This window comes from Pholcus phalangioides, unplaced genomic scaffold (assembly GCF_987345545.1).
Source record: "Pholcus phalangioides strain wild (caught in Gottingen) unplaced genomic scaffold, Ppha-v1.0 ptg000004l_1, whole genome shotgun sequence".
Taxonomy (NCBI): Eukaryota; Metazoa; Arthropoda; class Arachnida; order Araneae; family Pholcidae; genus Pholcus; species Pholcus phalangioides.
In genome coordinates, this window is record NW_028301597.1 from 50,064,204 (window position 1) to 50,080,584 (window position 16,381).

Consider the following 16,381-nt stretch of genomic DNA (forward strand, 5'->3'; position numbering starts at 1 on the left):
TCAAGCCTATACATCAGCACTTTGGTGAAGGTTTTATGAAAAATATAAAATTATATATAATACACAGACCTGCCAACTCTCTGGATTTTTCATCCTTCCTCCCGCTCTCCGGCTGCAGAAAATTAGATTTTACACAAACTTTCACGTTGTCGTGACATCAATCACTGCCGTCGTAGTTAGGGAAAACACCCATAGAGGACAGCTGTGGTAATTTCCATCACACACACACAAGCAGCAGTAAAAAAGTCTCTGTGACCGCATTTAAGTAACTGGCAAAGACGTGACTTTGTTTACGTAGCGTTTATAGACAATCATTTATGAGGGGCATGGGGCATGACCTTGGTTGCCGAAATTCCTGTATAATCGTTATTGTATTCAATTAACAGCCGTGCAGTAAACACAATTTTTTTCGTCAGCAGCTTTATATTTTAAAGTTTTTTAAATTGTTTCCTCTGATTAAATGTCTTCAGAAAGAAAATATAAAACTTTAAGCTATATAAAGCTAATTATAAAGTTTTTAAGAGTTCATATACCCAAGATTATCATACACTGATAGCATCCGTGAAAGGAAACACTTGTTTTATGAACAGTATATGTAGATGTCATTTCTTTCTATTCTGCATTGAAAGATTGACTTTATATTCTGCTTGGAAAGATTGACTTTATATTCTGCTTGGGGACAATGCGGAACCTGCCCTGGGGGGAGGAATGGAACTTTTTCTTAATTTATTAAAGAATTGTTTTTTTTCGAAATTTTTTTTGATCAAGTCTATGACTGCCGGTGGGGGGGATACCCCCTTCGGGAGAATCCCCGGATTTCTGGATTCCAAAAGTTGGCACGTCTGAATACATATTATTTCATAATACATTATTTACTTTGTACACTTACGATATCACTCAGGCTATGTCACCTATCCCTCTATTCCGATTTGCTGATGATGTGAAGTTATTCTGTTTGGTAGAAAACAATAGGAGTCTAAGAATTTCATTCCAACAACTTTTCCAGTGGAGTTGTCAGTATAAACTTCTTATTTCAACATCAAAAAGTGGATCAATGCATTTAGGCAGGCGCACCAATCCTGAATGTTATCAACTAGGTCATGAAACATTACAGCAACTGGATACATGCATGGATTTGCAATGAGCTGCATCTCCTGGATTTTACTGATCGTGTGTGATGCTCATAAGTTGTCATATACTTTTTGTGCATACATTCACCCGACTCTGGAGTTCTGTTCGCAAGTATGGAGCCTTTATAAAATTAAGGACATAAAGCTCCTTGAAAAGCCACAGAGGTCCTTTACCAAACGAATAGCTGTCATGAGCAGCTGGTCTTATTGCGAGATGCTTCAATTTCTGGGTTTTTACACACTGCAGATCTAAAAACGTGTTACAAACTAGTCCACCAAATGGTTTATCTACCATCGAGAGAACCTTTCTTCAAGATCATAGGCAAGTTAACCTATGGAGGCATCGCTTCCAAATAAGAATACCAATGTCAATAAGAGATTGCTTTTTCTATGGATTCAGATGCTGTGTGGCGAGAATATGCAACAGTCTGCCACCAGAACTTGTATGCGTCTCCTATGCAAGATTTTCTTCTGCTATCTAGGATTTCGACTTGGCTTTGTATGCGAAGTGCTTTCCCTTCTGACTATTTTTATTATTTGTTATTACTTTTTCAGAGTAAGTGCATTTCATGCCTTCTGGGTTATTTTAAATAAAGTAAATATATTAGCACATATCAAATTTTGTATTAATTGGGCCAATTTTTGTTGATGTGCTGATTTATCTCTAAACAATGTTTTGGGAAGATCTTCGGTTTTTAAATTTTTTGCGGGATGTTTTATTAATCGTGGAAAAATTTATTTCTTCCAGAACCTTGGAGTAACACCCAATGCCCAAGGCCGTCAGGATGACCAGTTTCACAATATTATCAGTGGACTTGTTTCTTCTTTGTTCAATCAACCAATGCAAGGTGAAATTAATATCAATGTTAATCTTATGATTTTCCACAATTTTTTTTTTTAAATCAAACTTTTCCATGGTAGCACAGGTTGGTAAGATTACTCACCTGCTGTACCAAAGGAAGTTCAAAGTTGCACGAGTTTGATGCATTCTCAGATCTTGTCAAAATATTTCCTGACACAGGTGCAATAAAGTTTAAAACACTTGAAATTCAATAAGGATTCATATCCAACTTTTCATTCTGAACAAATTTGGAAAAAAAAGAGATGTGGTGTAATTTTTCTGCAATTACAGTCTGCCCCAAAATTTTAAAAAAGGTGTTTATTTGAAGAATAAAATATAAATTAATTCAGATAATATATAATCGTATAAAAATATATTGTCAATTCAATCAGAAAACATGCAGCTAAACTAAACTGATTTTTAAGTTTGAATTCAAAATGATGTTATTTAACACTTAGTAATAGTACCTGGTCACTAATTAATTTTGACTCTCATAGAATATTCTTTACTAAACCAATAACAAAACTACCCTGCTTCAACCAAGAAGTCCCTTTTCGATGAACCAAAGTGTTATCAAATATTGCACGACATATGATGTTAATTTGTACATATTCTAGTGTAATTTAAAATTCTTTAGTAATTTTTTTATTACAATTGATCCCGCTGATAATGGCCGCTGTGGTGGTTGAGTGGTTATTGTGACGGACTCGCGATGCGAGGATCCGGGTTCGAACCCCACAGTGGTGGTCGGCTGAAGTTGGTTTTCTGTGGTTCCCAACTTCAAGGCGCAAATGCGAGCCGATCTCCCCGTTAAAAAGTCACGCCACAGAGAGCAACAGTCCTACAACGATAAATCATTCAATCATAACACTTCACTCATAGTTAGAAAAACTGGTGGCAGATGGCAGCACTACACATAACAAGCATTACAGAGAAACAAAAAAAAAATCTTCACGTCAGGTTTCACTACACGTACACGCACATTCCCGCATGTACCGATTCATTGGGGGTTCCACGGGGGAGGGTGTGTGTGGGCGGGGTGTATGTGTGGTGTAGCAGTAGTAGGTAGGGCCTCCAAAAAATGGCTCGGGGATCCATGATGTTCTTAAATCAGCCACCTCGTTGGGCAATTTGCCTGTTGTGGCGTTGTATTTGTATTTGTATTTGTATAATGTTCCCACTTAGAACTTGTTTTTTGCCCACTTAATTACAACTTATTTTTGTGGTCCCAACTCGTACTAATACTCAGAGATTTTGAATTTAAAGCATCTTCCCACTTACAATGTTTTTCATGACAGGTTTTTTTTAAGTTGTTATAAATAAATCTCACTGTATATGTTGAAAAAAACCTATAGTTTGTAATAATTTTCTTTTAAAAGAATGGTGTTTTTCAGAAATATTGGTTCCAATTAATATCAATGCAAAATTTTGTTTAAAAAGTTGCGCCTTGACTTATGTGCTTATTGTCAATTCTACCTGTCATGTAACTTCAGGGTATTACTGTACTACATAAAGCTCTTCGAGACCGTCCATCCCTTTGGGAAAGAGTGCAAACCATCCCAAGATGGTCTCTCTGGGCGGTCAGCGGTCATGTCTGTCTTTACTCTATAAAAATTTTGATATAACTGTTTTTAGGTAGCAGTGCTTCTTCTACTGCAAGTCATGAAGTACCAGGTTTCACTATGTTCACAACCACTACTACCATCAATGGGAGACGACGTTCTCAGTCAGCTGGTCCAGCTAACAGAAATTCAAGTGCAAATAGTAGGGATGTAAGTTTGAATCATTTTGTATTTATATTTCTATGTCTTTGAATCATTTTATACTCATTCTTCATTCTTACTATCTTCTAAAATTACTGGTATAACAATGAAATTCTATATAACTACAAAGCCAAGTCCTTTGATTTTAAGCGATGAGATCTATGAGGTTGAACGAAAAAAATCCAAATTTTGACTCGTTTAAAGCGTGTAGATTACTACTGCTACTGAACTACACATGCACCTACCTCATCCACATCCCTCTGCAGAATTGCTAACGAATTGGTACATGTTGTGAACCTAACATGAAGTGTGTTACTGTGTAATGCTCGTTCTGTATAGTGCTGCCATCAAGCGTGTAGACTTGTCTTTTTTGTTCCTGTCTTTGATGAGAGCTCTCGATTTCTTCCTCACTTTTTTCAAGAGCCTTTAAACATACTCTCTTAACTGGGCCATCTCTTGATGACCTAAACTTTACAAGGTTAATGCACTAACCAAATGGTAAAAACATTTTCCAGTCAGGTGAACTAATAGGGGAAAATTGCTTCTTGAAAATGTTCATGAAATCCACAACTGTTATTTTTATAGAATATGTTGAATCGAGGCTTGACAAATCAGGAAAAAAAACATGTTAAAATTAGATGCCAAGCATTCCCCCTCTCCCCCCCCCCCCCATGACAGAATAGGTCCAAAATACTGTATTCTTTTTTACTTGTCCAGAACTTACGGACCCCTTTACACGCTAGCAGACACCGCTGACATAATTTCCGATAATCTTGTGATGCCCTTTGATTTCAATTAAGTTATAACACATAAAAGATATTAGGTGCCAATTTAAATTTTTAAGTCACTGTGACCAAATGTTGCCTGGGATTTGTCAAACCCTGTGTAAAATTGAGTCTCATAATTTGTTTGTCATTGTCTTTCTCTTTGGCTAATAAATTCCTGTAATGTAAGATAACTATCGCATTAATGACTTCGAGAGAGGATCATTATTGATATGAGATAGCTTAATTTTCATGAAATGGCTCGGTATGGTATAATGTTTATATAGTTGAAAGAGTATGTAGAAATTTTTTCCAGAAGGGTGTAAGATATGAAAAAAAAATAAATTTCCAGGTATTGTATGTAAATAACAGGACTGTCATCTCATCAGGATATTTTTTGCCAACCATTCTGCTCTATCAACATTATTGACATAGCAATGGTGAATGGTAACACATTTGCCATTGTAATATGTAAAGTGCATCATCCTTGGTTACACTTTGCATGTGTAACGAATTATGTAATCGTTACCTCCCGGTTCTTTAATATTTTTCCCCCAGGAACCATTGAGTGGATGACAACAATGAAATAGACAAGGTTTTGATTGAACTATAAACATTTATTCAATTATATGTTCAACTATTAATGTTACGTTTTATCAACAATTATCACAGTTAGGCTTTCTCTCAATGTTACAACGAAACAATAAAAGGGATCGATCTCACCGCCATGTCCAGGTTTTCACGTGTTAGTTCACATAGTCCGATGGACACTCCCAGGTGTCTACCTCACAGCCAAAGACTCCCCGGCACCAGCTTCAGTCGGGTTTGGTGTCTTCAAACACTCGTTGAGACCAGAGCTCAGCCGCTGCACATGGAACTGGAGGCGAAAGTTAACGGGTAGCCGGTCTGGCCACTAACCAATCCACTGGATCACGACGACGTTGAAACCTCACGTGAAGTCAAGCGATGAGACGGGTTAAGTGCCAAGGCACACTTCTACAATTATAACTTCATTGTATTTATGAGACGATCTAGCTCACACCATAACAGGGCGTGATGCCTTAGTGATTAAGTAGCAGAATCGGTCGTAAGTCGTGAAGCATATCCCTAACTGACTTTTATATAGTAGCATTTCCATAATGCCTCACGAAAGAACCAATCACATCATTGAAGGTACGGCATTATCTTGTATCTAATTTACATAATTTCATGAGAGAAAAGGAAATATTGTAAACATTATATTGAATCTGGCAACCAAACATAACAAATTGGAGATCTGGCCAGGATCCACAACTTTTAGGCCTATTGCACATTGTATAAACTCATGACATTATAAACCGTGAGATGGTCCTAGGAACCACCGACGGCGTGGAGGTAAAATATATTGCACATTTATATAACACTTTGCTGAACATTTATATTATATTGCACAATTAAAATAGAGTTTGACAATGACGACTCGACATGGCCCCCACCGACGAACCACAGGAACCTCCCCCCCAGAGGGAAAGAGAAGGTAACTAGACGAGCTATTTGGATCTCTGACATGGATGTAAAGCGGAATTTATATGGGACGTTGGCAGCCCGACCTCTGGCCCCGTTCTCGCCCGACGGCTAGGAGACCCCCACCCCCACGCTGCTTGCCACGAAACGATTTTTTCTGAGAAGAGCGTGTTTTATTCCTCTGTACTTTCCAACACCACCCCCTCCTAAGTACTGTAGTCATGCTATGTCGTGACCTTGAAAAAATAGAAGTCTATCTTTGAAAATAATTTGATTACACCATAAAGTACAGTGTTGGGATAAAAACTTGCATGCTAACCATGTGTGCTTTTCACATTTTGTAAGCACTACAGAGGTATTTTTTCCATTTGAACAAAAATTTTAAATCAAAAAATATTAAATTTTTATTTACTTTTCGCAACTTTACCCCAAGATAGTTTTTTTAACTGTGACAAGCATGTCGAACCGATAATTCATCTGGTCTCTCATTGAAAAAGTTGCCAGAAGTCCAGAAAAGTTTGTGTAATTAGAAAAGGTAACAAATTTTTTTAAAATCAATTTTTAAATTTTCCCAACTTTGTCCCCGAAAATCAGATTAACTGCGGCCCCTTATTTAAACTATCGGCCCCTCATCGGGCTTTCCATCACGAAACCCTTATAATATCCGTGATAGTGCAGCTGAAGATGATTTGCAATGGTCTTTCAGCAAGCACAAATGGAAGTCAGTTTCGGTTTTCAAAAAAAAATAAAGTCTCCACTGCAAGCAGTAGAAATTACTATAGTCGATCGTCATTATGTCATATCCCAATGCTTCATGAAAAAATTTTCATTCCACGAGTAAAAGAGCAAGTCTGCCGAATTATGAATGCTAATTAGCAAATTTGTCAAATAACAAAGTTAAATCACCAATCTTGCCAAATAACGAGTGATAAATCGTCGGTGTTGCCAAGTAACGAGCGTTAAATCACTAATGTTGCCAAATAACGAGCGTTAAATCACTAATGTTGCCAAATAGCGTGTTAAATCTCTAATCTCGCCAAATAACGAGTGCTGCATCACCAAACATCATGTTGATTCTTTTGAAATTCTCTCCCATTTTGCAACAATTTTTTTCAAAGTATAAAAAAAATTGAAAACTTATAGAAAATTTTTAGCCCATATAAACTGCTGCTGTTCCAGGCAGCAGCTAGTACCCTCACTAAGCAAAAAGTGTTATCTTAAATAGAGTAGTGTGAAATTTTTTTGACAGCCACTCTTTTAAACAAGGTGTCAAAAGCCTGAAAGTCCAAAAACAAAAAATAACCTGATTAAAAGATATTTGATAACAAAAGACTGCACAGGCCTGTCATTTGGGGGGGGGAGGTCAGAAATAAGCACTTCTCCAACCCACTCTGAAAAATACACTAGAAATGGTATATATAGGGTGGGCAAAAAGTCTGCAGAAATTTTAATACAGTCGAATCCCATTTTAGCGAACACTTTTCTAATCCTCCAAATAAGTTTACATACGAACAATGCTAGGTAACCTGGAATTACTTTATAACGAAATTTCGTTTTAACAAAGTGATTCCTCCGGTCTCTTGGCGTTTGTTATAATGGGATTCGACTGTAGTTCATAAAAAACAGGGAAATTAACCAAAATAATAAACGTCTTGCAGGGTTAGCATCGCTAGGTCACTGGTTTTTTTTTAAGACAGAGAAAAATAACTAAAAAAGCCGATAGGTGGCACTGGCATACACAAGTCAAAGAAAAGATATGTAAATGAACAGAATGCCTCTGAATCGTTTATTACAAGTGTATGTGTTCCACATGACCACCACCACCGGGAAGAAACACATTGCAGACGAGTCACAAATCCAGCAACGGCAGAGTGCAGCAGGTCCACGTACATAGTTTACAACGGTGAACTGCTTGTGGATTAGGAATGCAAGTTCTTATAGCCATATCATTTGCATATTTCTCCCAAAGTCGCTCGTACCCGCGCCACCTATTGGCTGTCTTTTTCCCCTTGTCTTAAAATAAATTCCAGTGACCTAGCGATGCTAATTCCACAAACAGGGTTTTTATTTTGGTTATTTTTCCGGTTTTTGTTCATTTTTAAAGTTTCTACTGACTTTTTGCCCACCCTCTATACATATATATATATATGTATATATATATATATATATATATATAAACATTGATTTCATTCTCTTTGCTCCAATCCCCCCCCCCCCCCCCCCCCAGAAAAGTTGAAATGACCATCCTGACTGTTCAGTTTTATTTTGAAAAGAGATGGGGGTTAACGAAAATATTCTTGTAAGTTAATTTCGCTGCTCCAATTTATACAAATACACCACAGCAGGCAAAATGCCCAATGAGGTGGCTGAGAAAAAGATGCCATAACAAATATGGATGTCATATATTTCAAAAATACAGCAATCCAATTAAAAATGCAATTAATAAAAATTATAAACAATATATACACATAAAATATTATACAATGCCCATAAAGAATATATAGTTGTCTTATTCTCAGTATGAATAGCTTCTTAATTTACCCCAACAAGTTTATCATATTTCTTTTTAAACGTGTCAATTGTGTTATAATTTACTACCTCCGGGGGTAAGCTATTCCATTTATTAACAACCCTATTAGAGAAAAATTCCCTGCGACACCATAATCTTGCATTGTCCCTCACCAATCGATACTGGTGTCCCCTTGTAAAAGCAGTCGATTGGCGGTGTACTAAAAGTTCATGGTCCATCCGATCCATCCCATTGAAAATTTTGAACACTTCGATCATATCTCCTCGACACCTGCGTTCATCCAATGTAAACATATTCAAAAAATGAAGTCTTTCTTCATAACTCAAGCCCTGTGTGCCAATAAGGTGCATTTGGCCCTCAAGCATGCTACCATCTACACCAGGAAGTTACCAGGAAGTCTCTTACTTCAGGAAGTTAAGAGAGGCTACTAATGTCTCTACTTTAGTGCCTCACGCCACATTGCGTGAAATAAGGAAGGCAAGGTCGTGTCTCCAGTGGTGTAGATGGTAGCATGCTTGCCGGTATGCAAGAGGGCCTGGGTTCGAGTCCCGGCGAAGACAAGATGACTTTTCTTTTTGACTTCACCTCAGCATAATATCCAGAAAATAAATGTTTCCTTGAAATTTGTATTTTGTTTAGTACTTGTTAGCATACGAAAGTGTTTGCCACCACAGAAAAATTTATGTTTGTATACTCTGGACTGATCAAGCGATCCCTTGAGTAGAATACTGTATTTATTTATATTGTGTTTTTCTTTCTTAATAAACTATATAATATGCCCAAGACAGAAAAAATACTATATTTTGCTTCTCCAAATTTGCTCCTAATCCTATATTTTGCTTCTCCAAAACTGCTCCAAATCCTATATTTTGCTTCTCCAAAATTGCTCCAAATCCTATATTTTGCTTCTCCAAATCCTATATTTAGCTGCTCCGAAATGGACTTCGTCACTTCCCACCCCGATTATGGGTTTGGCAACTTTTTTTTTCAGATAACACACATTTGGCACATTAATGGTGTGGTGCATAGATCATGTGTGGCAGACTGGGTGGCATGACATCTTCTCTGATGAATCATACTTTTGTTTTGTGAAAATGGTGGTCGAGAGAGAGGTGTTCAATAAAAATTTTTTTTAGATGTACTGCAGTTTCATCAATCTCACTGGGATACAAAAAATATGTTTTATGAACCATTTCTAGATACAGCAGAACCTTGTTTATCCGAACATCAATTTTTTCCGAACAAATCGGTCAACCGAACACCTTTTCAATTTCTCATTTTCATTTTTCTTTAGTCAGTGATGCTCAACAGTTGGTATTTTCTTGGAATTTGAATCCTCTTACCTCCCAACTCGATAGCTTCTTTCTAATGTACAATAATCCATTTCCAAACAATTGTACATACTGTACCTGTGAGCTATAGATGAAAGTAGGGGAATGAATGAATGAATGCCAGAACTTCGCCACTGGACTGAAAGTAGGGGCAGTTTAGCTCATGTAGTTATAACAATTTACAAGCAAAAAAAATGTGTGAATAGGAGCATATTTAGTTACCTTTTTTTTTTGCCTCATGAATTCATCTTAATCCTATGGGTGTACCTTAATCAGAGGGAGGAGCGAGTCTTCTTGGCAACACAAAAGTTCTTATCACAGTTTTGCCAGAGTCGGGGGATCATTTGTTGCTGAATTTCAATTTATTCCGTAGTGTTATCAAGTTTCGTAGTTTTAAAATCAATTCACCAAATTTTTCACTTTTCCAAACACCCTTTAGTCCCGATGTATTCAGATTATCAAGGTTTTACTGTATATAAATTTTGTAGAAAAGGGCAAAAATAAAGGTTTCAACAGGTGTAAGCAAAAATTAAAACAAAAGCCTCAACAGACATAATACCCAATCAGGTGTTACTTGAAAAATTAACATGTAGAAAATAGTTTTTGTTCATCTTTAAATGTTATATATAAAAAAAAAACAAGATATCTGATAGGGGTAAAGCGTTAAACCGTGGTGAAGAAAAAAATTTCCCTCCTTCCCAACAGCATTCATGGTTATCATTTAGCGAATGGCTTTTCTATTTGTCCCCCAGTAAATATATTTATTTTCAACTCCTCGATTTGGGTAGAATTTATCTGTTACGAAAGCATAATTAAAGATGATTTGACATGCTGGAAGTCAGTATATATAGTCAAACAGGCTTTTAATGAATGCTGATGTTATGAATTTTCACATGTAACACAGTTTTTCCATTTCTCGTGAATTTTGCATTGTTTATCTATGCTTATCATCCCTGTACATGTGTAACGAAGTTTGTGTATTATAAATTTTTTTTTCGACTTCATTATAATCGGATCTGACTGTATTAGATCAATCAGCTCCATTATATATGTTATTAGTTAACTGTAAAGAAAATTTAAAATATGAGCATTGTGAAAATTCTTCTGAGGTATATTTAGCATCCCCCCTGCTTTTATGCCTATGTTTAACCTTCGGTTGGACGTAATACAAATCCTAATGTTCAAACTCTACTCATCTGTAAGAGTGAAATTTAAATCTCTTAAAGTAGGCTTAAGGGGAACGCTTTTCAAATTGAACTCTTCGCTTGAACAGGGTTATATTTGCATTTTTGAGTAACGTATAAAAAAATTTCCTTGCGATTTCCAATAAAAAAATTCGAACAAAACTTTGGTAATCCCAGCAGTTTTTCTGGTAAAGGTCTCTCTGTAAACCTCACACTTTGGTTTAAATGGGTGTTTCATCTCAGATTAGATGTGCCCAACCGAAGGTTGAGATGAATGGCACTATGGAAGAATGTTTTTGAATTTTTATTTGTATTGTTGTTCATTGGTGATAGTTATATAAATGTTTCAAAAATTTCAATATAATATTTTACAGCTCGTTTGTTTAAACTTGACTAATATTTCTATTATTTATCAAATTCAAAATGGTGTGCTGTAGTCAAAATAAATGAGTTCAATAAAAAAGCATTGTTTTCCCTAATTTATTAAATTTTTTCATGTATGCTGATGCACATAAAACTTATTTGAAATCATGCTGTATTCAATTGGTGTTAATTTATTTTTTATGTCAATATTTTTGTTCATATTAGTCATTATATTCATATCTTGGGTCATTAAACAGATGTTTCATTGAGCGAAAAGAATAAAATCTCTCTTGTGTATTTTTATCTGCAAAGAGGAAATCTGTTTCTGTCTCCAGTAAAATTTGTTGTTATGGAGCTGACAGGTTTTCAAACTCATCGATTCAATTGCACTTATACAAGTTTAAAACAAAAAAAAGGTGTTTGTTTCCCCTATTTCTTTTCAAAATTTGATAAATGGATTAAGGAAAAAAAAATTATGATCTCAATCTTATGTATACTAATAAATGCAGCCTGTTGGATGATGTCTCCCTTGTTCTAGTTATGATCCAAGTGATTCATTTTGAGTATCGTATTGATAGTGGAATAGCGTGTATATATACATACCTTGTTTTAGTGTACAGACCTGCCAACTCTGGATTTATGGGGGAAGAACCCCAGATTTTTCATCCTACTTCCTGCTCTCCGGATTTGTTAAAATGTCTCCAGATTTTGGCTGAAAATTTGATTTTCTGCTATCTTTCACGTCGTCATCATATCAATGACTACCATCGTTGTTAGGGAAAACCCACAGAGGGCAGCCGTGGTCATTAGTCATTTCTATTGAGCAGCCATAAATCTTGTGACTGCATTTAAGCAATTGGCAAAGACACTATTTAGTTCACTTGGCGTTTATTAGCAATCATTTATGATTGATTGTCGAAATCCCTGTATAATAATTAGTGTATTCCATTAACAGCCATACAGCAAACACAAACTTTTTCATTTGCAGCTTTATATTTTGAAGTTTTTTAAATTGTTTCTTCATTTGACATTTTGCCTGTTGTGGCCTTGTATTTGTATTTAATTTCATCGAAAAGAAAATATACCACTGCTTTTAAGAATTTGTATACCTCAGATTATCGATCACTGATAGCATCCTCAAAAGAAAATACCTATGTTTTACGCACAGTATGTAGGTGTGATTTCTCTATTCTACACAGAAATACACATTAAATTATATTCTACTCAGTCTTGGGGGTCACTTTTAATTGATTTAAAAATTTTTTTGATCAGGTCTATATGGGCGTGAGAGAATCTCAGGATTTCTGGATTCCAAAAGTTCGCACATCTGAATGTATCCGATTTCTTTAATGCCCAGTGTAATTAAATTAATCTGTGTTTTTTCTATCAATATAATTCAAACAAGGCAAAAATTGATCATTATCGTTCATGGCATGATCTAATTTCCCTCATGATTTTTTTTTTTTTTTGTTAATTTCCATTTAATTACAGTTGAGTCTCGATGTAATAGTCTATTTATTCCATCCATGAGTTATTGGAACGTATTTAAAAAAATTTGTCTCGTACAACATTTTTTATTCAGAAATGGTTATCAATGTCAGATAAATTAACTGAGTTGTGTTCTTTCAAAAATTTAATTTTGTAGAAAAACTTGTTTAATAGATGTTAGTTGTTTAATAGAGACACTCTCTAGTGTAAGGTATAATTTTTATTCTAATAGTTTTACTTTATTGCTTTTAACCATTTTAAGTTTGTTGCAAATTGTATGATCCATTCACTTAGTTTTGATTTTGTAGTGCTATTATGATATCTTTCATTACCTATTTATGTATAGCAAGCAACTGAACCAATGGATTCTACACAGAGTACTCAGACAGAGACTTCACAGAATGCTGCAACACCCCCGGAAACTCCTTTTGATTTGTTCTCAATCTTTACTGAGGTATGAAACAGTAGCTACCCTTGCCCTGCCCCCCTAGGGGCCTACGGGAAGCTTTAACACTAGAACCGCGACACTTTCTGTATACCTAGAACCATGGACTGGGTCAAATTTACCCAAACGAAAATTTCTTTTTGGTTCCTGGGTTTTTTCTTACTTTCATTCAATGTTGTTTAATTGTATATTCATAACAGGAAGCTATATTTGTTTGTGAATATAAAATGAGCTTCCAAATTAGCTAAAATAAGATGTAATTCATTGATTTAGTATACATTATTCCCACACTGTTCAATAAAACTGAGTAATAAAACATTTTTATCTTTTTGATAAATTTTCATTATGAAATCATTCCACTAGCGATGTTTCATGCAACTGTAGTTTCATTATGTTCATTTCGTCAGATAACATGGCTCTTCGATTTTGTTTCACCCTTCCTACTAAGCTTGTATTTTTTGGCTTTTAGCATTTGCGCCAACTTCAGTGTCGTGAAAGAAGGTGTCAGTTCAGACATTTCTGCCCTTGTTCTCAAATTTTTTGAGAACATTGCATGATGGGAAATCCATTCAAAATGTATTTGGCGCAAGCCAGAATTTTATTCTTTTTCTGTGACATCATTTGCCTACAGAAATTTCAGCTACATGTTTTTTCTAGAATTAAGCTTTTACTTTCCCAAAACTTTTCTTGAGTTCCGTCAGAATATCGGGTATTCAAATTTACAATGGAAAAAGTATTTATCTCTACTTGCGGTTCCTTCATTGCAAAATAGATAATCTCCTCGGACAATAAATTGGCTTTGACCTTGAAAAACCTTTATTATTCCTTATCTTCATTTAGAAATATGTTTTAGAAAGAGTAACTATTCCAAGAAAAGTATACATGCTCTTTTTCTTATAGAATAGTATGTTGGATAAAAATGACCCAAACTACGGTTCTAGGTATAAGTGCTTGTAGCGCCTGAAGCACTAAATGTGAAGAGAATAAAATTTTCATGAATTAATATTCATATGATATCATGAAAAGTCACGAAATTTTTTTATCATCTGCGCTTAAGTTTTCGAGATAATTGAAAACGAAGTTTGATTCGGGTCAAATTGGCCCACTCCACTGTTCTAGTGTTAGAGGTATATTTAAATTAAAGTATTGTGTGTGATCCAGTGAAATATCACTATTCTTACTTGCCGTAGTCCAGGGAACACAAGATTGAAAAACCTAGGTTGAGATAATTTTTTAGCAAGCGAAAGATTATCTCTTTCTCCCCCCCCCCCCAGTTATAGTTTTGTAAACATTAACCTAACATTAGTTTTGTAAAACATTTATCATCCAGAGGCTGTGATGCCTGTACGGATGATTGAAAATTTACATGATTATTAATGAATAAAATAATATAAAACATACGACATGAACAGAAACATTAAAAAAAAGACACATACAATATAAATAATTGACAAAATTATCAATGTCAAAAATAAAAAAAACCAACAATGAAAAAACATACACAACACAAAAAAGACAGTTCTTAATGCGTGATGAGAAATGTAAAATAAACAAAACATTAGATAAAAAATATATGACGAAAAAATTAAACTCGCATATACATAGACAAGAAAAATTTTTTTACTTGAAAAATATACATAATTAAAGTGGCAATGCTAAAGTGAATAAATTTTATTGCTTCCCCTAAAGGTCAAAATAAGAGTCTACATCGTCTATTGAAATTAATAATTTGAATAATGATTTTTTAAATGTTCCGTATGTGGGTATATTTTGTATTCCTAGCAGAGCCGTCTTAAGGCATGGGCCCACCTGGGCCTCAAGAGAAAAGGAGCCTCTCAAAAATGAGATCTGGTTGAGATTTTCAAGAATTTGCCTGATAGGGCCTCAGAAAAATCATTTGGCCCCGGGGCCCATGATGCCTTTATGACGGTCCTGATTCCTAGTGGTAGCAAATTATATAATTTCATAGCTAAATAATAAAAATGTTTAAGAAAAAAATTTCTTCACTAAAAGTAGGAATACGGTAAACCATATAAGTCCTCGCTCTGGAAACATTATCTTTTAAACTACATAAGCCTTTATTACGATTTAAGAAAAGAATTCGATAAAGCATTCCCCGGTCTTTTGGAGTTTGTTATTAAGGGATTTGACTGTATATGCATGTATAGCTATGAAATGATTTCCAGATCACGTGAAAGTTTATGCTAGCCAGTCTGAATAAAAGAACAAACCGAAATTGTTTTTTCCCATAAATTTTTATTAATGGCCATTTAAGATTAATATTTTTTCAATAGTATATGTGTATTAATTTGAATATTTCCCTGTACCTTATTTGCAGGGATCAAGCAACCAAGTGACCGCCGGTATTGGGGACCCACGAGTCACACTTGCAGATATCATTCAAAATATTAATGAATCCAGTCTCGTGGAAGGAGAAAGTAAGTCAACAGAGCTTTATCTTTACAACACTTTTTTTATGGTAATGAAAATATTTCTTTTTTTAATTTACACAAAAATTGCCACGTTTTTAAGACAAATAAATCACACTGGTCGAATGGTCGACGCGTTTCGGCTCTTCAATGGAGAGCCGTCATCAGGACCTCGTGGTCAGAACTCACACGAATGAAGAGTGATGTTTACGTCTGGTCGTCCGAAGAGTTCGCCTTTGTATTTGCTGCGTCCGAGTGGTCTTTGGATGCGAATTGGGGAGCCATCTGTTGTAAAGTGTTGAAAGTTTTTTCACGACTGAGGTTAATAAAGCCTGTCCAAGCTGACGAAATAGGTGGTGTGTTTCTTCCATCATTAACGAGGAAATTCTGGCATGTTCTGATGAAGTATCCCTCGAGAAAATTCAATTCCGAATTGTGTGTTGCTTTTTTAAAAACAAATGCTTTGTCAAAATCAAAATGATGTGAATGTTGCCAGCAGTGTTGGGCAATAGCCGAACTATCCGTCCGTCCCTTCTCAACATGCCTTCGGTGTTCGAGAACTCGAATATTTAGATTTCTTCTAGTTTGGCCAATATATCCATTTTCACAA

General features: G+C 35.4%; 1 protein-coding gene across 3 annotated transcripts in view; it reads left to right on the forward strand.

Annotated features, from left to right (window-relative positions):
- LOC149087795 (large proline-rich protein bag6) overlaps positions 1-16,381 on the forward strand; it is a 96,606-nt gene that overhangs the window by 59,482 nt on the left and 20,743 nt on the right. For all 3 annotated transcript variants that reach the window (XM_089231709.1, XM_089231710.1, XM_089231711.1), the window contains 4 exons: positions 1,879-1,978; positions 3,607-3,743; positions 13,244-13,351; positions 15,681-15,780. In XM_089231709.1, coding sequence (XP_089087835.1) covers positions 1,879-1,978; positions 3,607-3,743; positions 13,244-13,351; positions 15,681-15,780 — 445 coding nt within the window. The remainder of the gene's footprint in view (positions 1-1,878; positions 1,979-3,606; positions 3,744-13,243; positions 13,352-15,680; positions 15,781-16,381) is intronic.